The 24770-nt window shown below is 39.2% G+C and overlaps 1 protein-coding gene across 4 annotated transcripts; it reads left to right on the plus strand.

Annotated features, from left to right (window-relative positions):
• Positions 1-15934: 15934 nt before the first annotated feature.
• Positions 15935-24384, plus strand: LOC105052298 (U-box domain-containing protein 62). 4 transcript variants are annotated; one of them, XR_833348.4, is made up of 9 exons: positions 15939-16700; positions 16779-17058; positions 18272-18353; positions 19056-19113; positions 21682-21770; positions 21886-21981; positions 22057-22127; positions 23469-23673; positions 24007-24384. XR_833348.4 is itself a non-coding variant. In XM_010933066.4 (8 exons), exons 1-8 carry the CDS (start codon positions 16238-16240, stop codon positions 23593-23595), a joined length of 1266 nt encoding a protein of 421 aa, XP_010931368.1. In that variant the 5' UTR covers positions 15939-16237; the 3' UTR covers positions 23596-23912. The 4 variants fall into 4 exon arrangements, 1 of the variants encoding a protein (XP_010931368.1); XR_012134782.1 differs by having other exon boundaries at positions 24011-24384; XR_833349.4 differs by lacking the exon at positions 24007-24384 and having other exon boundaries at positions 15935-16700; positions 21682-21760; positions 23469-23912.
• Positions 24385-24770: the final 386 nt, after the last annotated feature.

Here is a 24770-nt window from a genome sequence, read left to right on the forward strand (position 1 = left end):
TATTTTCATTATTTAAAATTTTAAACAAAAAAATAGAACTGCGAGTATTAAATATACATTAGAAAGCAATGACTACATGCCCCAATCAGATGGGGCAGTATATTTTTTTTACACCACATACGGTGTACAAAAAATTTCCCTTGCTGACATCTATACCCAACTCATATACTGATTCATTCCACTAGTATCTCTGTATTATTATTATTATTATTATTATTATTATTATTTTGATGAAACAGATGAATCACACCATGCTAATGTAGCTATGTGCTAGAGGTTTCCACATGTAAAATATTTTGAAATTTCATAGAAGTTACATAGATGGAGTTCCGCATGACATTATCAAAGAGATGGGCAACATGAGGAGCAACCTAATCAGCTATACTATTAGCCCCTCCTCTCTCTCTCTCTCTCTCACAAACAATAGTATATTCACAGTAGAACCCGTGTCCAGTTTTGCCGACTTTGAACCTTTAGCATGAAAAATCGCAAGGCATTCTCCTAAATACTAGAACTATGATGAGATGTTGCAAAGTGTTGGGCCACATTTTGTCGGCCCGATGACACATCCAATAAAAAAAGATGTGGCAAGCATGTGGCACTACGACCTAGCCATCTGGACCGCACAGCTCGTGTAGTGGCACAAGACCCCTTCGGCAGCACCACAGGCTCTATCCCAGTCCGATCACCCGAGCAAGATTGGCAGCTCGACAAGATTCACTTCATCGGGCGACCATCGACTTCACCCGACCTCTGCCCCAGCCCTCAGTGAGTCCCACCAAAGTTTCAAAAGATCTCTGACACGTAGAACATCTCGATCTAATGAACGACAGTACTGGTAGCCTTTTTTCACTCGCAGATGACTGATCTTATCAGGATCGGCTGACATCCACTACTTTGGCCTTCTGATGGTCACTTTTTTGGAGAGCGACGATCTGACATCCGATAGGCCTCCTCTCATATCTAGATCAACAAAAAAAGGAAGAGGGATGGTTCCTTTCTCTCTCTCTCTCAAGGACACACTCGGGCCCTTACTACTAACCTTCTACTGTTCTCCTTCTCCGACTTCGATATTGACTTGACCGTTGGAGGGTCTCCCACTGAAGAACCCCTCATCGATTCTTTCGATGTGCAAACTTTTTCATGTAGGTACTTGATAAGTGGTATATTTTTATATTTATTGAAGATATTTTTGATAATTTATGGTGCTAACATCTTCTTATAAACTTAATTTCATGAATAAATTAGATTTTCTTACAAAAATAAATAATTTTAAAAAAATATAAAATTAAAACATATTTATGAAAAATAGATATTGATTTAATTGAGAATCTAAGTACCAAAATATTAAAAAATTAATAAAAAATTTAATACATATTTTTTTTTTATTTTTTAGATAAAAATTGAAGCAAAAATTAAGCCAAAATATTCTAAAAAATATTAAAAATTATCTTCGATGCACGGTGGATCGACCATTCAGTCCACAAGCATGGTCCATCAGAAACAATATGCAGTCCACAGGCACGGTCTACGGACGGTGGAAGTCTCTTTTGCACAATCCGACGATCAAAAATTGATCAAAGATGCAATCGGACAGCTGTGGTTGAATCTGATATTGATAAGGATTAAAACTATGATTTTTGGACAGATTTGAGCCATCCAAAGCAGATCCAACGATCAGAAATAATTGTAAAGGGTATTATATGAATTCTAAAAATTTTAGGACTCTTTTTCCTACAAAAGAATATAAAAAATTTACTTATAAATAGAGAATCCGAGAATAAGAGTAGGAAGGAGAAAAAATCAAAAAAAAAAATCAAAAAAATAGAAAAAAAATCAAAAAGCTTTAGGGATCAAATATTGAGAGATTATGGAGCTAGAGAGCTTGATGCGTGGCTAAATCCCTTCCATCCAGGAATACGATGAAGTCTGTAAATAATTTTTTTTTTATATTTAATTTTTATATAATAAAATTATATTTTTATTTTATATCTTTTTATTTTTTTTGAGATATTGATCCAGCCTACACAACCTATACCCTCTATTGACGTACCGTGATCTCTGAATATGGTACGTACTTTGGAGAGATAGATTGTAGTATGTGAGATTAAACCTTAGATCTTATAATTAAATTTAGATAGTTTATACTCCAACAGGACAAGCTGTGATCTACTGATACAGTTCGTATCCCTTAGAGATAAACTATACTAATACCTTAATCATAAGAATTAATATTATAATATAAAAAAAAAATAAATCTAATTTACATGATGGATTCAAAATTTTTGAATTATTTTTCTGACTTATTTTTTTTCATAAATTAATTTATATTTGTAATTGAATTCTTGCTATTTTATTTTTATTTAATCTTTCTACAAATAATTCTTTTTTTATTTCTTCTTAAAAAAAGATAATCGCCCTAGATCTCCATGGAAATGATTCTTACTCATCCTATCTATATAGTTTGAGTTAGTTTTTATTCTTGACCACCTACGACAGTGATCAAATTTTGATGTCATTGTCGGAGATCTAGGTATGATTATTTTAAAAAAAACAGTCTTATTCTTAGTTTCTTTTTATTTGCTTTCTAATTTACTTAGTTCCTTAGTCAAACTTACTTTCTTCAAAAAAAAAATCTCTACATTGATACCTCATAATCTACTTAGAAAATTAGATACTTAATTATAAAATCTAAAAAATAAAATAAATCAATTTACTTTTGACTAACTACCAAATTTGGCCATCTTTTCTTCTTGCATTACATAAGTCCATAAAATATCTTAAGGGCACAAACTCTAAACAAGATAAGGTGAAAATTTTACCACCCTTCTTTGGCCCATAAACCACCATCCTATATATTGCATTGACCTAAATCTTAACTTAAAATCAATTAGATTTTGGGTCCTAAGGACTCTCGAGCTCAATAGGATAAGGGATCCAAAGAGTTGGACTGGGTTAGGGTTGTCAGTTTGACTGGTGTCTAGAAAAGTGATTCAGAAACTACGTCCTGAAGGAAGGTAGTTATTTAATTGATTCTATTCGCTTATCTGACCAACTCAGTTGGTGTCTAAGGAAAGCAACGGGAGGACTCCTACCAACCTTACACTTACCTGACTAGTTGAGTGGCTAGTCTTTTACTTGGAGTGCTCAAAAACAATCTTGATAGTTAAGAGCTGTCTAGATCTAGGGTTATCCTTAGCTAGGATTGTCTGCATAACTTGATTACTAACCTACAACCATTAATCCTAATTAAAACACTCTTCTCTATCGTCTCTAGATTTAGGACTCCTTAGGCTCCCATCTTTAGAATTCTCTTCTCATCTATCTCTCTTTCCTCTTCTTTTTTTTAAAAAAATTACAAAAATAACTGAAAATTCTCAAATTTTTTGGACAAGAATATCTGATCAATTAGTGAGAATAGATCCAAACCTTGCATCTAGTCCAGTAGACCTTAAGCCCATCATAGGTAAATCCGAATATGAACCTCGAATACTGAAAGATCTTTGCTATCCAGATGGGTTAGCCCAATCCTCATGTATTTGACTGCCACAAACTGATGCCAATTTTGAAATTAAACTCCAGATCATAAACATGTTTTTCAAATTCACTGGAATTAAGGATGCATACATTTTTATGAGAAAATTTGAGGAAGTATGCACCACGATGCGGCTTCAACAGCTCACTGAGGATGTTGTAAAACTTAAATTGATCAACTTTACTCTCAAGGATAGTGCTAAGAAATGGTTATATAGTCTGTCCAACCACTCGATCACAACTTAGGATGGATTTGTAAAAACTTTCTTGAGAAAATTTTTTCCACATCATAAAACAACTAAGTTAAGAAATGAAATTAACCAATTTTATCAATTTGAGGGTGAATTTTTTTGAAAGTATTTTGATCATTTTAAGAACCTTTTAATCCAATGCCCACATCATGGAATTGAGACTTGGAGATTATGCCAAACCTTTTATGAGGGACTAGACCAAACTCTAGAACCATGCTAGAGTCAATGTGTCAGGGCCAGTTTATGCATAAAGAAGCCAATGAAGCCTGACAATTCTTAGAGGCCTAACAGAAAAGAGCCTACAGTGGAAAGTAACTAGGAAACCTACAAGAGATGCTACACATCAAGTATCCACATCCCTAGCTACAGAGGCCGGTTAGAGGCCTTAGAACTCAAGGGACACACCCAAGTAAATCAAGTTTTAACATCTACTTGCAATGGATATAATGCCACAGACCACATCATGGAAGAATGTCCCTTTTTGATGAATCCAATTGGAAACGAAGTAGCACAGGTTAATGTTGCCTACTACAAATCTATAAATGACCCTTATGCACTAACGTATAACCCAGGATGGAGGAATCACCCTAACATTTCTTGGTCATAAGGGTCAAATCCAAGTAGACCTGTCCTTAATCAATCCAATCAAAAGCCCACTCAACCATCAAATTATTCACAAGGCTTCAACAATGATCAAATGCTTAATGCACTAGAAAAAAGGTTAGAGATTTTAATAAAAACTACTTCTGATAGTATACAATTTAATGACCAAAAGCATAATTCACTAGAGAAAAATCTTGAAGCCTTAACAAAAAATACAAACAATCTCATGTAAACCACGGGCCAACTTGTAAATTCAAACACCCAAGCCATTGCCCGTCTAGAAATATAATTAAGTCAATTGGCTACCACCATTAGTGAAAGAGAAAAAAAAAATGGCCAAGCCAACCTGAACCTAACCCAAGAGCCCAAATTGGTCAACAATCTTAACCTGAAGGTCGATTCAACCATGTAAATATAATTCACACCTTAAGATCTGGGAGATAAGTAGACAATCAGGTAGGTATAACTGAGAACCAAGAAGACCAACCAACTGAACCACAGACTGATCAGACCAAGTCTGATGAGCCTGAATCAACAGAGATTGATGAGCCATCCAAACCAATTACATAACTCATCACTAGGTTCAAGCAAGTTGAGACATCAACCACCAATCCTATAGCTCCTTTTTCAAATAGACTTAGGTCCAACAGACACTCAGTCCATATAGATCAAATCTTAGAGATATTCAAATAAGTGAAAGTAAATATTCTTTTGCTAGATATGATCCAACAAGTTTCTACTTACGCTAAGTTTTTCAAAGACCTATGCACAAAGAAGAAGACCACTAATGTTTCTAAGAAAGTCTTCTTGACAGCTAGTGTGAGTTTATATCTTTCAAGCCACATGCCAGTCAAGTACAAAGATCTAGGATCTCCTACAATCTCATGTGTCATTGAAAAAATCATCATCGATAGGATCTTGTTAGATCTAGGGGCTAGTGTGAATATCTTACCTTATTCGGTCTATGAGAAATTGAGGATAGGATAATTAAAGCCTACATAAATTATATTACAATTGACTGACTACTTAGTGAGAATCTCCAAGGGAGTTATGGAGGATGTGCTAATCAAGGTCAATGATTTCATTTATCCTGTGAATTTTGTGATCCTTGAAACTGAACCAGTGTCAAATCCAAAAAGTCACATCCCAGTCATCTTAGGTAGACCATTTTTAGCAACCACCAATGTCCTGATCAACTGTCGTGATGGACTCATGAAGTTCTCATTTGAAAACATATCCATTGATCTTAATATTTTTAATCTTGAAAATAAAAAAGACTAATTAGTTGATGTAAACTTGATCCAGGATGAGATCTATGAGACCATTGACTCAGAGAAAGAAGATTTGAACTATAATCTCTGGCCAGATCAAAAATTTGAAATAGCTTATGAAATTTCTTCATCTAGTGATCAGAGAGTTCATCTACAATGGTAACCACCTATCGAATCACTTGTAAAAATAAATTTTCTGAATGAACCAATTGAAAAAATTCAAGTCCAGAAAGTTAATGCCCTACTTGATTCACCTCACCCACCTTACCCACTTGAATTTGTCAATCCAATATTGATACGGAATAAGTGAGATAGAATTAGTATGGTCTGGCTGAAGATGATAAACTTAGCGCTCTTTGGGAGACAACCTAAATTTTTTTATTTTGTTTTAACTAATCTTTATTTTTTTTAGAAATAAAAGATTGCTCTATGTGGAAACACCTGTCAATAATTTGGTCTGGCTGAAGACAATAAATTTAGCACTTTTTGGGAAGCAATCCAATTTCAGCTTTTGCTTTTGCTTTCTTTTGTATTTTATTTAAGTTAATCAAGTCTTGCTTCGTATCTTTTGAAAGAATTTGAGCATAATATTGGCTAAGTTGGAGGGATAACTAATTTTGAAAAGACTTCTGGATTAGGTGACATCTCTCCTTTTCTTTCTCTTTTTATGCACTCTTTATTTTTTTTACTCCATTGAGGATAATGTCGATTAAGTTGGAGAAAAAAATAATAAAAAAAATTTTAAATTTTTAATTTTTTAAAATCCTCAAGTAAGTTAGTATTTAGTATTTAAGTACTTGATTATACTTAAAAATTGAGTTAAACTAAGTATTTTTAAAAGAAAATTGATGTACAAATTAGAAAGTTTGTGAGATATCGAGGAATCAAGTATTAAGAAAACTCAATAAGGAGTTAAATTTAAAACTTAAACAGTTTTTTTTGAATATTTTTAAATTTTTCTACCAGCATCAAAGAAGAGTTTACTTCTTATAGACTTGTGTAGGATAACTTTATATTTTTTCATATTTAAAAAAAAAATTTAAGTACTTCATGCTGAGTAACTGGGCCTCTTTGCCTAAGTAAGTATTGAGTTTTGTGTCAAAAAGTATGAAAGGCAAAGAAGCTTTATTGTAAAGCTGGTTTTAACTCGTAGCCTATTTGATTCGAGCAAGTAGGTCCGAAGGATATTCTATACCTAGTATCCTAAAATCATCTGATTTGGGAGTCATTAGCTGAAAACTCATCATATGAATCAAACAGAAAGCTTAAAGAGTTAAGACACTCAATAACAGTGCAACATAAAAAAAATAAAAAATAAAAAAATAATAATAATAAATGAAGGATGGAAGTAACAATATACTTGTTCATATGATGTTAATAATTTAGAGATAAAGATAGAAATAATTTAAAAAAATATTTAAAAAATATTTAGTATTCTTAGCTTAACTCTCACATTGATTAGTATTAATACTCCAATGACATACCTCATTCACACTCTACTGAACATCAGTGGCTCTTTTAAAAATTATTCGATAAATTTTAAAATTTTAAGTTAAAAGGTACTTAATTTTAAATTCTTTCTTTACTCGAAGACGAGCAAAGTTCAAGTTAGAGGATGTGATAAGTGGTATATTTTTATATTTATTGAAAGTATTTTTGATAATTTATGGTGCTAACATCTTCTTAAAAACTTAATTTCATTAATAAATTAGATTTTTTTATAAAAAAATAATTTTAAAAATATAAATTTAGAGCATATTTATAAAAAATAGATGTTGATTTAATTGAGAATCTAAGTATCAAAATGTTGAGAAATTAATGAAAAATTTAATGCATATTTTTTCTTATTTTTCAGACAAAAATTAAAGCAAAAATCAAGCCAAAATATCTTAAAAAATATTAAAAATTATCTTCAGTGCACGGTGGACCGACTGTTCGGTCCACAGATTCTGGGGTGCGGTCCACTCGAAACAATACACGGCCACAGGCGTGGTCTACGGGTAGTGAAAGTCTCTTTTGTGTGATCCGACGATCAGAAATCAATCAAAAGTGTGATCGAATGGCTGTGGTTGAATCCGATATTGATAAGGATTAAAACTATGATTTTTGGATAGATCTGAGCCATCTGAAGCTGATCCAACGGTCAAAAATAATTGTAAAGGATATTATATGAATTCTAAGAATTTTAGGACTCCTTTTTCTATCAAAAAAATATAAAAAATTTATCTATAAATAGGAGATTCGAGAATAAGAGTAGGAAGAAAAAAAATCAAAAAAAATAAGAAAAAAATAGAGAAAAAAAATCAAGAAGCTTTAGGGATCAAAATTGGGAGATTATGGAGCTAGAGAGCTTAATGCGTAGCTAAATTTCTTCAATCCAAGAATACGATGAAGCCTATAAATGAGTTTTTATTTTTTATATTTAATTTTTATATAATAAAATTATATTTTTATTTTATATTTTTTTATTTTCTTTTGAGGAATTGATCCAACCTACACGACCTATACCTTCTATTGACGTGCTGTGATCTTTGGATACGGTACGTGCTTTGAAAAGATAGATTGAAGTATGTGAGATTAAATCTTAGATCTTGTAATTGAATTTAGATAGTTTATACTCCAACAGAATGAGCTGTGATCTACTGATACAGTCCGTATCCCTTAGAGATAAGCTATACTAATACCTTAATCACAAGAATTAATATTGCAACATAAAAAAAAATCTAATTTGCATGGTGGATTCGAAATTCTTGGGTTATTTCTTTGACTTATTTTTTTTTATAAATTAATTTATATTTATAATTAAATTTTTACTATTTTATTTCTATTTAATCCTTCTACAAATAATTCTCTTTTATTTCTTCTTAAAAAAGAAAGATAATCACCCTAGATCTCCGTGAAAACGATTCCTACTCATCCTATCTATATAGTTTGAGTTAATTTTTATTTTTGACCACCTACGACAGCAATCAGTACTCGAGGATCAGATCTGGCACCCTCCACTCTCGTTTGGTAGCCATCTCATCATGGCATCTGTGCCATGTCACCTCTTGGATTGGAGAGGAGCAATAACAGACTGGTGCTAGAAGAAAGGTACACCCCATTTTTTGTGAGGAAGCAGTAAGAGTCCAGTGATGAAATCACCTCACCACGTCGCACCAATGATCTTTGCCGTGTAGCAACTCCAAACAGACAAAAGGCCAAGGGACAACTCCCTAACAGCCTACTATCATATGTCTGGACCTTATCACAGCTCTGACGGAATGAGTCCGAATACTCATGATCGCTGTACAGCAGCTGTGGCTCCATGACATAAAGAGAACACGAGCTTTACTGGTGAATCCATTCTGGTAGAGTTGCTGGACCTAAGCAGAGCAAGTTGAGTGAGCGCAGAGGCTCATGGACGAAGCTTAGACTCCACGCTGGCAACCACCATCAGCATGACTGATCGCTAGAGTCCCCCGAGAGGACTCCACCCGAACGACCTCTACACACCAACACTACTCCTGACATGAGAGCAAGCTCGAAAGGAAGGTCTGAAAATTAGGAAGGCAAACTGATAGGTTTCAGGGAGTTACTCACCAATAAAAAGATAGCCTCGGCTCCAAGACCAAGCCTCCACTGTCTCGAGAAATCTCAAGTGAGCCGAACCTCAAATCGATTCAAAATGCCACTGGTTGAATTGCATGGCACACCAGCTGATCTCTTGAGTAATCGAGAGGATCGAGACAGGCAGAACAACATGTCGGGCAGAGGGAAGTAGGACTACCAGGCAAGTAAAGATGCATGCAGGAGTACATGCATGCTTGTTTCCTACCAAAGTGAAATCCTTCCAATCGCAAGAGGCATCTGAGTCTCGAAGCCCATGTCGACACCCTAGCGACGATGCCAGATCAAAGACAACATAGGTCCGATGACCCTCCTTGCCCCAGGGCAAGTGAAGCGAGGGCATCATCGATTGCGAGGATCATCTCAGCCATCAGTTCGATGCTCCTCCTTATCTCAGGGCAAGCAAAATGCAAGCATCATTGATCATAAAGATCATCTCCGACATCGATCTGATACCCCTCCTTGCCCCAGGATAAGCGAAGCACGAGCATCATCGACTGTGAGGATCACCTCTGACATCGATCCGATGCCCCTTCTTGCCCCAAGATAAGCAAAGCATAAGCATCGTCAGTTACGAGGATCATCTCCGACGTCGATCCGATGCCCCTTCTTGCCATAAGGTAAGCAAAGCACGAATATCATTGACTGCGAGGATCATCTCCGATATCGGTTCGATGCCCCTCCTTGCTCCAAGATAAGAAAAGCATGAGCATCATCAACCATAAGGATTGCCTCTGACATCGGTCTGATACCCCTTCTTGTCTTAAGGTAAGAAAAGTGCGAGCATCGTCAATGGCGAGGATCGTCTCTAACATCGGTTCGATGCTCCTCCTCGTATCAGGGTGAGAAAAGTGAGAGCATCGTTGACTGTAAAGATTGCCACCGACCCCACCGATGTCCCAGCTTATCAGTGGACAAATTGAAAAAGTGCATTGTTAGAATGAAATGATGTCATTCTAGGCCTATATGTGAGTAAGCCACCCATGAATGGATGGGCAAGAAACTTCGTGGGAGCTGGATGAAGTACAAGGACAATGATGGTGCAGAAGTCGAAAAGAAGGTGTGCAACAAAATGAAAGAAACAAATGGGAAAATGTTATTGCTTGCAAGCCAAGTTTTTGTTACAAAAATGATGGCAAAAAAAAAAATCAAATCACAAAGGGTAGCAATGCCGATGACTTGGCCGACGAGCAACACTGACTGATTCGAATAGCACTAAAAAGGTCACTCAGGGTCCCAGTGTGAGGATTCTCCCATCGACGAAGGTCGCAATCTCCTCAAAAGATGTATTAACAGCCAGATGGCTATCTTTCTCGGAAGCACGTACTCCGTGGATGCCCCATCAAAGACTATCATTGAAGCCATCTCAACGATGAGGAAGGAGGTGCCCCCCATAAAGGTCAAAGACCTATCCTTCGGGTGCTGCACCGGAGAAATTCCCCAAGAACGCAAGCCCGAGTTCTCCAACGGTGAGATAAAAATTTTCAATACCTCCCATGCCAAACCAAGATCTATGTAGCGATGTGCTTCCCCTAAATGGTTGGTGACAGCCCGTTCGAAAGAACGAGCAGCCTCGACCAAGAAGATAGGCTTCCTCACCTACAGAAAAGATGTCTGCCACTCGCCAATGGCAAGAAGAATTGCTCTACAGTGCCATAATGGGCTATAGACTAATTTCACCCCAGGGCAGTGGTAGGTCCCCTCTATAAGGAAAGCTAGAGTCAAACATCGCTCAACAACCCCTGTAGGCCAATGACAACTGTCGGCCAGGGAGTGATCATCGAGACCACCTCAATTGCCGATCGAGAATTCGAATCTTGTGCCTCTGTAGAGCCAACCTTCATTTTCAAGGCATGTGGCCATAAAAGCATGGCATCCATGGGAATCCGTGAAGCAGCTTTCAGGAAGAGACTTTCCAAAACTCTCGGGGTACATCGAGAAGACCGGATGGAGAGAGTCATCGATCGTGACACGATTGACACCCTAGACATCCACAAAGTCCAGGCAAGACCATAATCATCATGCACTTCGACGATCTGCTACAGTGACCTAAGACTGATGGTGACCCCTTCTCCATGCGGTAGAGAGAAAGTGAGCCATCAACCAACCGTGTGGTGCATCTTAATGCTGCCATGTCCTAGGTCTCATGCCTTGACAAGTCCATCACCATGACGACAGAGTGACAAAGACTTGAATATGAGCATCCAATTTTCTCCCCCGATGAAAATTTTCTGAAAGATCAAGCCGACCTTTTAACCAAGCTCAAAGACACGCTCGACCTGAGGGAGGCAAAACAAAAATGCTAGGAAGGAGAAGGGAGGAAGAATGGTGACAAAGAGAGCTCCGCAACAATGATCATGGAGCTCCCGATGAAGGAGGAGAAGATCGCCCCCAAATATAGAAGGGGGAAGAATCTTCCACACCGCCTTGATGACAAACCGTATAAATAAATAGATCAGAGCCAAACGGCAATCTCAAGTCATCGAAGCTAGGGATCGGGATCGAGCAATATCACATAGGCTATGAGCATCAGGCCACCACAATACCCGCATTGAAGCTGGTAACTCCCAACCAAAAAATGCTACTCCCGAACTAACTTGAACGTCCAAGCAAACTACATGAACTATGATCGAAAAAATATTAGTTCGCCTAAAGGGGACAGCCAGATCCAAAGCCTCGTGTCGGTAACTTCAAACGGTGGCTAGCCGCACCGAATCTGATTCTCCATTACTAGGACAAAATCGAAGTTCGCGAGAAGCCTCGTGCGACCTCCCACTAGTCGAAAGTGGCTTCAAGTGAATTCGGATGACCTTCTAGATCAAGGTTTCATAATGACATTGGATGATCGCGAAAGATACAAGCAACAGAATAAGTATCTTATTAAGGAAGAAGGGCTCATTATAGGATGACTTCAACTAAATCAAGTCTGTTACAAAAAAAGAGACAAAAAAACGAGCCATGCCACTATCGAAGCTCCCCACTAGGTCAGCACGATGAAAATTGCGAGACTCGACAATGTCTTTCACGATGCACTTCCCCAAAGGGATGGAAGACAATGTGGCCACTGAAGAGGGCCAGGCAGCTTCAAGAGCAGACTAAGGACCTCTCGTGGAGTGACATCCTAAGCCAACCCTGACGACCGCCGCCATGGACCAGTGGTTGCAGTGGCGAGGGGAAAAGCCATGGGCTGCTTTAGAGTTTCGCCAGAGTAAAGTCAGAGCCCTCTTGAGGAACGACACCAGCAACATCTCCGACGGCTACCACCATGCTTCTGCAAAAATTTTCAACACCTCCTACACCAAAACAACAACGGCACTTTGACGATCAGAAAGGTGACATTCTGAAAGTAAAGTCAGGTGATTTTGGCTATAAGCAACAGGAGGCTCCATTTATAGAAGAACCACCTCTTGACACCTCCAACAACCCTATTAACAGGGGACATGTATCATCGAGGGAGAGGACTCGATAGCTATACCATGAGAGATCGGGATATCACATGGTTCTTTCATTGCGTCACCATCTGCAGACATGCATCCAATATCGAATGCTCCAAGAGTACGGCTCATCAACACTCAGTCTTTGGGAGAAAATCCAGTCCTAGCACCAATTTCCCTCCAAGAGAGCAGACAAAAAGTGCTCGGTGCTGCTCTGAACAGTGTGAATAGTGTTCAGTTCCAACATCGAATATCAGCAAATGGATCAGTCGATCGAACTCTTGGAGACACCCCGATCAAGGCATCAAAAACTCAGAACGTAGGTCAACATCGTGCCAAAAAATGGGAGGCTATTCCGAGTTAAAACGGGACCCCCCCCACTGATAAAGGCTCCCAATGACAACCTAAAGACATTATGATTTCTTAAAGGGACCTAGCTAATCTATAGGAACCCCCGATGATGAAAATCAGATATTTTCTGAAGACAGCAACCTGACGACCCCGAGGTAGCACTGCACTGAAAGCTTCGGAGAAAATCACAATCACAAGGGAGAACACATCAATGAGAGAGGTACACATGGAAAAAATTGCTCTTTCATTTCATTTAATGATTACAAAAATTACACTGGAGAGGCACCTTACAAGACAAGAAAAGAAAAAGGAGAAGGGCCTAATCCTCATTTGAGAAAATGCTTGACCTCCTCATAGTTATTCTCGGGATGGAGGTGGCACAGATCTAGCTTCAGTACCATCTGCTTTAGCTAGGCCCTGCAATTCTCGAACCCTTAGACAAAGCCAGCGATAGAGGCATCCAAGAGTTTCCCCCCAAAGGCCTCGAAGACTTTATATTCCGTGACACAGCGGAGCCTTGCCTCCTCAAAGGCCTTGGTGGAGGTCCCCTGGCAGGCAGTCCTCCCGAAAGTGGAGGACCCCTCACCAGGGGGCTCTCGGGAGAATCGATGGCACCTCAGGCGATGTAGCCTTCTGCTTCTTTAGCGAAGACCTCTCCTTCACCATCATCTTCTTCACAACCTCTTTCACAGACTATGGAGACTGCTCCATCACAGCAAGTTGTCAAGGGGAAGATTGGAAGCTCTTTGACAGATACATCCATTGTGAATGGCAACACACTATTTATATAGATTTCGGGCGGTATACGGGCCATCTAATAATCGGCCCCGAGACATCGATAGCGCAGTCATTAACTATGCACTCCCATTACCAAGGAGCATCTGGCGAAACACTTCGAGACTCCCTTCGCTCCACCATCCAGTAATCCAGGATTGCCCCAGGATGGATCTTTCTTGAAAAATCCCGCATGCCATAATGGTGGATGAGGTCTTGAAGCACCTTGTGGATGGACGCTTGAGTTCCTGGTGCATGAACCCGCTAGTCAACCTCGACTAAGATGAGGCCCACCATCGAAGCTTCCCAAGCTTATCCCTCCTCGGACTCGCCCTCCAAAAGTCATCAGACCGGGCAGACCTCAATCGAAGCAACAGCAACCCACAAAGGAAGACCCTCAAGAGCCAATGAGTCGAAGCCCATGAGTACTTCCGACGATCTAGAAGCCATCAGAAAAACTTGACTAGATCTGAGGTCATCTCGACATGATTCGAGGTGGAAGGAACCAGCCTAGCACCGACAAGACTCTGCTACGACATGCCATCTCGAGGTCCAACAAACGAACTACTCCCCAGTATGGTTGTCTCGAACTGAGGAGTGGGTGGCAAGTGTTGGGCCATATTTTGTCAGCCTGGTGACATGTCCAATAAATAAAGATATGGCAACCATGTGGCACTACGACCTAGCCATCTGGACCGCACAGCCTGTGTAGTAGCGCAAGATCCCTTTGGCAGCACCACAGGCTACGGTCCTAGTTCGATCACTCGAGCAGGATCGATGGCTCGGTAAGATCCACCTCGTCGGGCGACTACTGACTTTACTCGACCTCCACCCTAGTCCTCATCGAGTCTCACTGAAGCTTTGAAGGATCTCTGACGTGTGGAACATCCCGATCTAATGAACGATAGTGTTGGCAGTTTTTTTTTCACTCACAAATGGTTGATCCTATTAGAACCGACTGACACTCACTGCTCTAATCTTCTGACGGCTACTTCTCCGGTGAATGACGACCGGACACCCGATAGGTCTCTCCTCATAAAAGGGGAATCCGGATCAATAAAAAAGAGGGGGGGGGGGGGGGGGTGATTTGATCGTCGAAGGATCTCCCATTGGAGACACTCCCATCGATTCCTCCGATGTGCGGATTTCTTCTTGTAGGTATCCGAGGACCAGATCGGACACCTCCCGCTTCCGCCTGACAGCCATCTCATTGCGGCGCCCATGCCACGTCACCTCTCGGGTCGGAGAGGAGCAGCAACACAAAGTATTAAAGCTCCTGCGACTGGTACCATGCAGGAAGAATCCGAGCCCTCATGGGCAAATGCGACGGCTTCCGAGGAGAAATGGGGAGGCGCGAAGGCTGGTGGAACCGAGACGTAGGAAAGCCATTCCCGCCACCTCTCCCTCTGCCGCTCTCACAATCGCAGGGACTTGGAAGGGGGATCCTGAAGTCGGCACGTCTTGCCAACTTCGTATAGATACTCCCGTTTCAACTAAATATACGCCGCTTCAGCATAATTTTTGCCCCCGAAATGGAAACAAGGGGAGTGCAATATCAGAAAAGCACAAAAAATCGGCAACCGACGAATTCATTTGGATACTCCTATTTTTACTAAATACACCCAGCTCTGAGAACTGGCAATGAGGGAGTGCATACTGGAAAATGGGAGTTTATTTATTTGTACCTGCACCGCGGAATTGGATTCATGGGCACCATAGAAGGAGCGGTCGTGATTAAAATTGCTGTGGCTGTGGTGGTCCCCCATCGCGCTGGACCAGGGTAGTCAAGTAGGTGATGCAAGCGAAGTCAGACGCCAGTGCTTTCGGTGTCTCCACGCTGCGTTCTATTTTCTTCACCATTTATTCTTTCAATAAATTATATGCGGACTCTTACCAAAAAATAAAAAATTAAATTAAATTATATGCAGACGTATGATCTGCCGTCCATACTGGAATCCGATGCGATTTGAGAAAAACTGGACAGCGGATCCATTGTTTCCACAGTAATCATCTTACGAGGATGGTACGGATGGTTTGAGCTACTCGTACCAGGAGAGACTCGTCAGTTAGATGCACCAATGTGGTCATCACCATGCTGTCCGTATGCTGCAGGGACAAAAAGTCAAAAAAGCCAAGATCAATTCCCCTGATGCGCGAACCTTGTTGGACGAGACCTGCAATCCTCCTCCACCCACCCCCCGCCTTCATCCTAGGGTCCATTCCATCCCCCTGACCTTAAGGCTATCGTAGATGATTCGCCGTTGGGAAATCCACTTTCATCCCCCGCCATTCTTCGATTCATCGACCAAGCCCTCGTTCTTGATGTCGAGAGCTCCCTGAAGATGAGCGCTTTGTGGTTTTCCGACGGGAATTGAGGTACTGTATAGCATAGGGTTTTAAGGAGACGATCATGGCGTCGGAGGAGCTGGATTTGGTCCAGTCCCGGCGAGCGGAGCACGGGTTGGGCTCGCGCATGGTGTTCCAAGGCGAGGCCTTTCCCTTCTCCCGCGGCGACGGAGACCATGCGGGCGCGCGGAAGCCGACGGCCCTTGGCGCCCCCACGCCCGGATTCGCCGTCGTTGGCGATAAGATGTTCCCCAGTGATCGAGACCCGCGATTCTTTTCGAACCAGGCCTGGGGTGCCGTGAGGGACGGGGGTTCGCCCAGTGGTGACGGATCGGACGGGGAAGAAGAAGACGACGGCGAGGATGACAGCGACGACGGTGACGAGGATGTCGATGAGGGGGATGGCTTGGTGTCAGTGGAGGACGGCAATAACAAGGCTAACAACAATAGCAGCGGTAGCGTACAGAGTAGTTCGGAGAAAATTCAGGACGCCAGCGCAAAATCACAGGAGCATCAATCGTCTTCTGGTAAAAAGTCATCCTTTTATCTGTTTTTGGTTCTTTAAGCTATAATTCTTAGTGAATTTATGTTCATTGTTGTCTTAGGGTTGATGAGAGGAGTGGTGGAGAAGGATGGGAGTGAAGGAAGAGGCAATTTGGGGGAGCAGCAATGCCAGCAGGATCGGATGGATAACTACGAGAATGCTATTGCTGTCATGGATCCTGAACCGTATTACACCCATGCAATACATGGGGGAGAGGGATCAACTTCTTCCCAGAAGGAGGTTGCAGGAGAGAATGGATGTGGGTTCAGTGGTAGAAGGGAGATCGGGTCAACAGCTGGTTACTGGGAGTCCTTGAGGATGCACCTCTCGGATCCAATAACGTGAGTTTGTGATCTATCTTTATAATTCTATGAGAGCTCTGTCGATGCTTGTTGTATTATAGAAACTCCACATGATCTATTAAGAAGAGTGGAGAGGTGGATGGTGGATCTCTGTACCCAAATGCCTGGAAGCATTCTGTGTGTATTGCTGAATCTGTGCGTTTGTTGGTTGTTCTAAGTTTGCAGGTAATTGGAATTAATTGCAATTCCTAGGAAAAATGTTAAAACCTAGTTCAGTGAACTTTGCTCGATCTGTTTGGAGCTAGCTGGTGGATTCTTTCCCAATCTTTTTTGTCAAGGGTGTAAACTTGTTAGAATGCCACTAGCTGGCTATCAAATAATTGGCAACATTTACTTGGGAAAAAGTGGGTAGGTTACATATCCCTTTCAAGGCCAGAGTGCTGGCTTCTTATGAAGGAAGTAACTACTAAGGTAGCGCATCTGTACCTGCCCTTCACCACATGCATGCATACTTTTCTGCTTGGTTGTTTGACCATCATTAGCTCTAGTACGCATAGAGATTTTTTCATAGTGATTATTTTAAGGATTCACTTGGCTACACCACTGAACCATGATAATTTATTACTTTAATTTTGCAATTTTGCATGTTATTTTATATTATAGTTTATGATTTTATACAATGAGGTCTTTCTCCATGTTAAAAAAATTCATATCCTTTGAATCTTTGGAAATTTCTGCTTTGGTTGGACTTTCTGAGTTCATCATCTTGATCTTACATTCTCCACTTTTATATTCATTCTTTGAAGATCTCAAATCTTTTACAACTTGAGTCTTTTATGTTCAAATCTTTTATGTCTCTTAAACTATGTGAAAAGGAATGCTTACAAGTGTAGAACTAGTTTTCTCCAAATGCAGCATGCACCACAAACTCTGCAAAAAGAAACATGTGTATGTATTCATTCTTATAAGATCTCAATTTTTTTATGTCTCTCTTCTCAAATGATGCGAAAAGGAATAATTACACTTATAGAATTAGTTATATGCAAATGCAGCATGCACCATTCATCCTGAAATGTGATAGTCATCAGTACCATTATCTAGAAATTATGATAATATTGGAATGAATAACCATTCAGTTTGAAGTAAATTATGCATGTATGCAGGCTATTTTGAGATGGATTCATAAATGAAGTTCTTGTTTTATCAAGTGCTAACTGTTTCGTGTACTCTTTTGCTAAATCTGCATGTGAAGAGGTGCTCTCATGGATGATGCAATGATATTATCATGCGGACATTCTTTTGGTAGCAGTGGAATGCAGCGTGTTTATAGAATGGTGCGTTCTGAAGGCATTTACACCCTGTACATTTTTTTTCCTATTGTAACTATTTTGTAAGTTCTTGTGGAAGATTGTCATTGTTTTCCTTTTCTGTGGCAATAAATACAATAGCTTGTTTTCCAAATTTGCTGTTTATAAGTGCAAGTTCTCGAGCCTGAGCTTTCTACAATGAATTCTAGCTGCAATGGAGAAACCTATGTGATTATATTCGCTGTCTTGAAATCTTTCTGGGGACCAATATCACAAGTTTTAATGAAACATACGATCTACATTTGTAACAAGATACAAGACCTTGTTGAAAATTTCTTGCAGGATTATCTCTCAGCATTTAGACCTGAGCTCCAGATTGAAATATTATAGCTGGCTATCTATCATGCCAGTATGCTTCTACCATGTAGCAGTGAAAGCATATGGGTTGCTTTTGAGTAATAAAAAATTGTGCTATAGAACTTTAATGTGTTTGACACCCCCCACAAGTGATGCCCTAAGTTTAATAAAAACATTCATCTGATGCTAATGAAGATAACTAAAAATATGTACAATACAATACATGACAAGTTCTACTCATAAATTAACATTTATAACATTATCTTATTCTGCAGAAAAAGTTTTTAAAGCTTAAACCATTAAGTAGAATGATCAAGCTAGCATGAAAAAAATCGGAGGTGCTAACTAAGAAGTCTTGTGTTATACATGCAGGAAGCTTGTTACACATGTGCTCAACCAATTTCAGAAGATTCAGTCCAACCAAACTTGGGTATGGCATCAATTGGTGCTTGTAATTAAGTAGCATATACTGACAAAGACAGTTGGACAAAGGCTTGATAATTATGCTATTTTTTGCAGTGATAGAAGCTTTATTTCGTTCCAGTTTTTACTTTATCATAATGATCTAATTGTTGTTAGCTTTAATGCTGTAGTTGTCATGTAATAAGTTAAGTAGGATACATGGATGACTCTATCTTCTGGACATGTGCATGGAAAAGTCTATATGTTGGACACCAGTGCTGTTTATTTCCCCCTATTGAGACACATCCTTTGTGTTTACAAATGACATCATTCCAAGCATCACTTTTTGTTTGGAATGAGCTATCTTCATGGCAGATGATAAGCTAACAAAGATTCATGGTCTAATGAAACACAGCCTTCATATTGAAGAATGGTATCATTCCAAGCATCACTTCCCCTTTTTGATGAAGTTGTGGATCTTAAAGGTAATAGACCAATTGACTAGTTAAGTTGGATGGTTAAATTTTAGGTTCTGACTGAGTGGCTAGGAAGAAGGATTTCTTTTGAAATTTTTTTTGGGAATCAGTGCACTTACATTGATATATTAGAGTCCAACTTCTCTTAGCATTTGAATTCGTCAAAGTTACAGACCTTGATGCATAACAATTCATTTCTAGATGTGTATATCTGCATCAATTATTTACATAGCAAGTAAGAGCTAGTATTTGAACAAAGTGAACTTCAAAGGCCTAAAGTTATGTGAATTCCGATTAGTTGTGGTCAAGGTCCATGATTTTGGTACTAAGGACCATACTAGTAACTAATCGATTCGGTATTATGGTATGATTGGTGTGGTATGGTATGGAACCTATATCACAACGGCTCTCCAACTATTTATCTCACTTTTTATCTTGGTACATCTCGGTATGAGTTGGTACACACCTAGGTACGCCTTAGTATGAGGTGGAATAGGGTAGTATAAGGCCTGTACTAATCCAAACTTGAGTTTTGTACTGGTTCCCATCCGGTATGGTATGGCACTCTCTGTATCGAGTGGTAGCAGGCAGTACGACAATCCATGGTTATGGTTTACATATCTTAACTATTAGTCTTGCATGTTCTTGGGTTTAGGGCTCTGGTCCATGTTTATTAGTAAGTAGCTGAATTATTTTTGTTTTTAAAATCTTTATGCCCAATTCCTCAAAAGTCATAGAACTTTATTTACCTTAATCTATTGTAATCAAGACTTTTGATTATATGGTGCTGTTTGCGACTATAAAATTCATAATTTATAGTCTACAAAGGTCCATAGTACTTAATCATAATTACATTCTTGCCAGCATGTTCATCATAACTTTATTAACAACATGTACATTGTAATAATCCTATGATGCTCTTTCCTGATTTGGGTCCACTCTCAAATCTTAGGCCTTGTTTGGTATCTTTTTTTTTCTGATTTACTTTTTTTTAAAAAAATAGAAATATGGAATCCGATGTAGAAAATATGTTTGGTAACCCTGTTTTTTTTTAAAAAAATAAATAAATTTCAATATTTCTGGAAAATGTGGAAGTGAAAAATTTTCACCTCCATCTTTTTTTAAAGTGGGCTTTCACTCCTCTCATCCCTTTGCCCGACCTTGCGATCTCAGTGCCGCCCTGCTGCCTACTTAAGGCCTTCGCCACCCTCCTCCCTGCTGCCACCCGCCTCTCTGGTGACTTCCTCTTCCACCTCGCCACTGTCCTCCTCAATCCGACCATCTCTTCCTCCTTGACCAGTGTTTGGAGACCTATGTGTGTCGGAGGAGCTGGTTGGAGAAGATCGAGCGCCAAAGGTGATCACTGGAGCTATGGCATGCAGAGTCAGATGTGGGACAAATGGAGAGAAGCTCCTACTTGGTGCAATGTTGGTGGGGGTTTTGATTGCAAATGGCAGTGGAGCAGCAGCGGAAAATGGCCAAGATGAAGCTACCCTTGGGCGCATGGTCCAATGTCCAGCTGTCTCTTCATGTCTTCCAGATGTCCATCTTCCATTGTCATCCATCCGTTGATTCGTTCTTGACATCAGTTTGATCGTTCCCGGCATCCATCTTCCATTGATGTCCATTCGTTCATTTGCTCCCAGCATCCATACTTACGTAACTAGCATCTGGCTGTTCATTCATTCCCTCGAGAGTGGTGACATCTGTCCATTCCTAGCATCCATCGGTCTGGTCAAATGCACTTCCGTTTGAGCAGCGTTCATCATGTTGTCCCTGGTTGCCCCCTTCCTCACTCCCTACCCTCTCGATGCTTGCTCGGTTTCGTACTTCCATCTTCTGTCGTGACCTTTCACCATCTCAGCCTCAGTGATTCTGTTATTAGAAAAAAAAAAAAAAAGAGAACCAGACATATTTTCTATGTAAGATATCTGAAGATAAAATGGAAATAGATTTGCTATTCAATTTTTTTTGTAAAAAAGGAAACATAGAAGCAACACAGCAGCCTTAATCTAGTCCTTATGTTTTTTCTATTTATAAAGAATTTGTTGGTAGTAAATATGTGATTTCAGTTTATCACTAACTTCATCTTATGTTGTTTTCTTATTCCACTTTTTCAGCTCTTCGATCTGCAGTTCAGGCTTTCCGCCGGGAAGAAGAGTCCCAGTCTTCAAAAGCATCCAAAAGAAGAAGAGATAGGTTTGAACAAGTATGCCTTTTCAATATGTTGCACTTTGCAAAATTTATTTATTTATTTTTATTTTTTTTGCTTTTGATGTTCTCCAATGTTGTGGCATTCTAAAATTATCCTCTTCCATATGAAGGACAAATGTAGTTATGATGATCCTTTTCGCATGGATTTTTCTCGGGGTAAAGGTGTTCAGTTTCCGTTCTCGGTTTCTGATCGGGTTATAATCAAGGTAAAATAACAATTGTCTTAAGCTTTATTTTACTCCTTTCCACCAAATACTTTAAATATTGTCCATCTTTCTTAGGGTAACAAGAGGACACCAGAACGATATGTTGGACGTGTTGCAGTTGTGACAACACAGTGCTTAAATGGATGGTCAGTTTTTTTCCTGCCAATTTTAAAGGAATGCTTATCATGACCATGTCAATTAATATGCCAGACATTTGCATGCATATATTGCAACTTTTACTTTCTTTGAGGTCACCATTTGCATGCATATAAGGATCAGGTCTCTTTGCTACTTTGAGTCTAGGACAATGTTTTGCTTGTGAAGAAATATGGATAAGCTAAGGCCTAGTAGAATCCGAGTTAATTTTTTTTTCCCAATATTTTCTTTATATTGCAAACATACACATGTATATACATATGCAATATGCATGCATGCTCATGCACACACATGTATGCATGCTTGCATGGCTTGATGAGTTTGCTTAAAGCTGGTCTATGCATTAGGTGCATGACAAATGTGGATTGCTGAGGTATGATATAGGGTGGTTGCTAGAAGTCAGTTTGGCCACCTCATGGTTTGAAATTTCATTGAAAATGTGATATTATCTATAAAAGATTTTCCTTGATTCCCCACACTCCCACCCATGAGCACAAGCTGAAATGTGCAATAGACCGTTAGTTCTCTGTTTCCACTTGAAATGTGATGAAACAAGTCTTTTTTCATGAGGGGTTTAACAATAACCAATCAAATTTTGTCTCGACATGAGTCTTCTTTAGACCAAAGTAATAATGCTGCTAAAGTTGTTAAATTGATGGAATGCGGCCAAATCTGATCACCTGCTTTTAAGATTGGCTGCTACTGAGATGAGTCCGTGTTGGCAAAATTGTTATGGAGCCTGGGTTGACTCAACAGACGTCTTCTCCTATCCAGGGCGATGGACCAAATACCAATGTTGGTCAAATCTTGATTTACCTAAGAACAGATATGTGGATCAAGGGAGAATTTGGTGATTGCTCTTCTTTTGGTATCCTGATGCAAATGCTCTCATATTTAATTTCTAAATTAGAATCAAACACAATGGTTCCAACTGATTCCAATTTACCATGCATTATGAATCAATGAACCACAAGGATTCATTCAAAGCACTTGGACATAATTTACTTAAAATTTACATAATCAGCAATTACCCCATTGAAGTGACATATTGAACTTAATTGTGATCTTAATTACTTTAAATTGTTTTCAAATTCAAAGAGCAAGAACAAAATATGTTTATTGGTTTATTTAGTAGCTATTGAAAGTACTGCAATTTCAGTTACTCTATGCTTGGTAAGAGGCTCTGTACTTAGGTTGATCTATTGCACTAGTGGCATCAATTGGTACCATAATTGCATGCAAGGTTCTGTTAGGAGAACGCATTTCTCATGGAAGTAGCAATATATGCAGTCTTGTGGATCTGATATCATCCATGGTTCCATCATAAACAGGTATGTGGTGAAGACATTGGATAATGCGGAGAGTGTCAAACTTCAGTACCGTTCTTTATCCAAGGTTACGGATGGTCAAGTCTCAAATATGATCTCAGATAAAGCTCATGCTCCAAATTGGCTATAAGGCCACGATGCGCAGATGGAGGAGTGATGCAAATTTGAACCGTTGCTCAGAAATTCTAAAGCCATATCTGTTTAGCTGGTGAGACACATTTAATGCAAACTTCTGTATGCTAGTGACCTAGATAGGCAGGCATGCTGTCTTTTTGGCAAGTGCTCTGTGGTTTGGGGCCCAGAAATAGGATCATATGAAAATGTACTCTTTTGTACCCAAATAATTTACAGGCAAATCTTGTATAATTTGGCCATTAGATCGAACTATTTTTGTATCCAGCAGATTAACTGATAGAAGCAACAATATTTATTTTCAAATTGGTCAAAGACATTGTCTTGAACTTTGCCCTGGATTGGAATTTTTCAAACAAAGTGTACGGGACCGTGTTTTTCAAACTGATATCAGTTTTATTCTCTGCAGACAGATTGGAAGAGACTAACTGGTATCGGCTCAAGTGGCCACTGCCTGAAGAAGAGTGTCCCATCGGCTGTATTGCAAGATAGAACCATGTTAACTGTGGCAAACTGGTTCTCCATACCCATACAAATGGATGGCATTCATGATGCAGTATTCGGAACTCGAAGCATTTTTTTTAAGCAAAATTTTGTCGAGATTGGTTGAGGACTGAGGACTTCTCCGGATTAGAAATTCCATTTGAAGCTGGAGATTAGCAAGAGAAATATTAGTTGCATACCAACATTTCACTGCATCTTTTAAACTAGAATATGTTAACAGATCTTTTTGATTTCAAGCATATTAAGTTCTATACCCAATAAAACATATAGGCGTACATATGAATTATCTGCCTCAGATGAATTACAATAAGTTAAAAGCTTGGATGCTTATATATAGATCCATTATTCAACTCTCATGGTGGTTTCTTTTATATATATATATATATATATATATAGAGAGAGAGAGAGAGAGAGAGAGAGAGAGGGGGGTGAGTATGGTCAGATTTGTATCGGTTTCTGCTCAAACTTAAGTCAAACCAATCCTAAATGGTTTAGTATTTTTAGAAATTAAATCGGATCAATAGAAGATTAAAATCAAATTAAATCAATATGATTTAAATGGTCTGATTTGATTTGATTTATTTATTTTTTTTATGATTTATGAAGATTTATTTTTTTTTTACATAAGAGTACCATCAAGTGAATTTATCAAGTAAAATGATTTAAATT

The sequence above is a fragment of the Elaeis guineensis genome, chromosome 10, assembly GCF_000442705.2.
Source record: "Elaeis guineensis isolate ETL-2024a chromosome 10, EG11, whole genome shotgun sequence".
In the NCBI taxonomy this organism is placed as follows: domain Eukaryota; kingdom Viridiplantae; phylum Streptophyta; class Magnoliopsida; order Arecales; family Arecaceae; genus Elaeis; species Elaeis guineensis.

Excerpts from the sequence above, each read along its gene's own strand:
- LOC105052298 (XM_010933066.4), top strand. The coding sequence starts at position 16,238 with ATGGCGTCGGAGGAGCTGGATTTGGTCCAGTCCCGGCGAGCGGAGCAC. Across the intron at positions 17,059-18,271 it reads CACCTCTCGGATCCAATAAC|AGGTGCTCTCATGGATGATG; the intron begins GTGAGTTTGTGA and ends CTGCATGTGAAG. Across the intron at positions 18,354-19,055 it reads TGCAGCGTGTTTATAGAATG|GAAGCTTGTTACACATGTGC; the intron begins GTGCGTTCTGAA and ends TTATACATGCAG.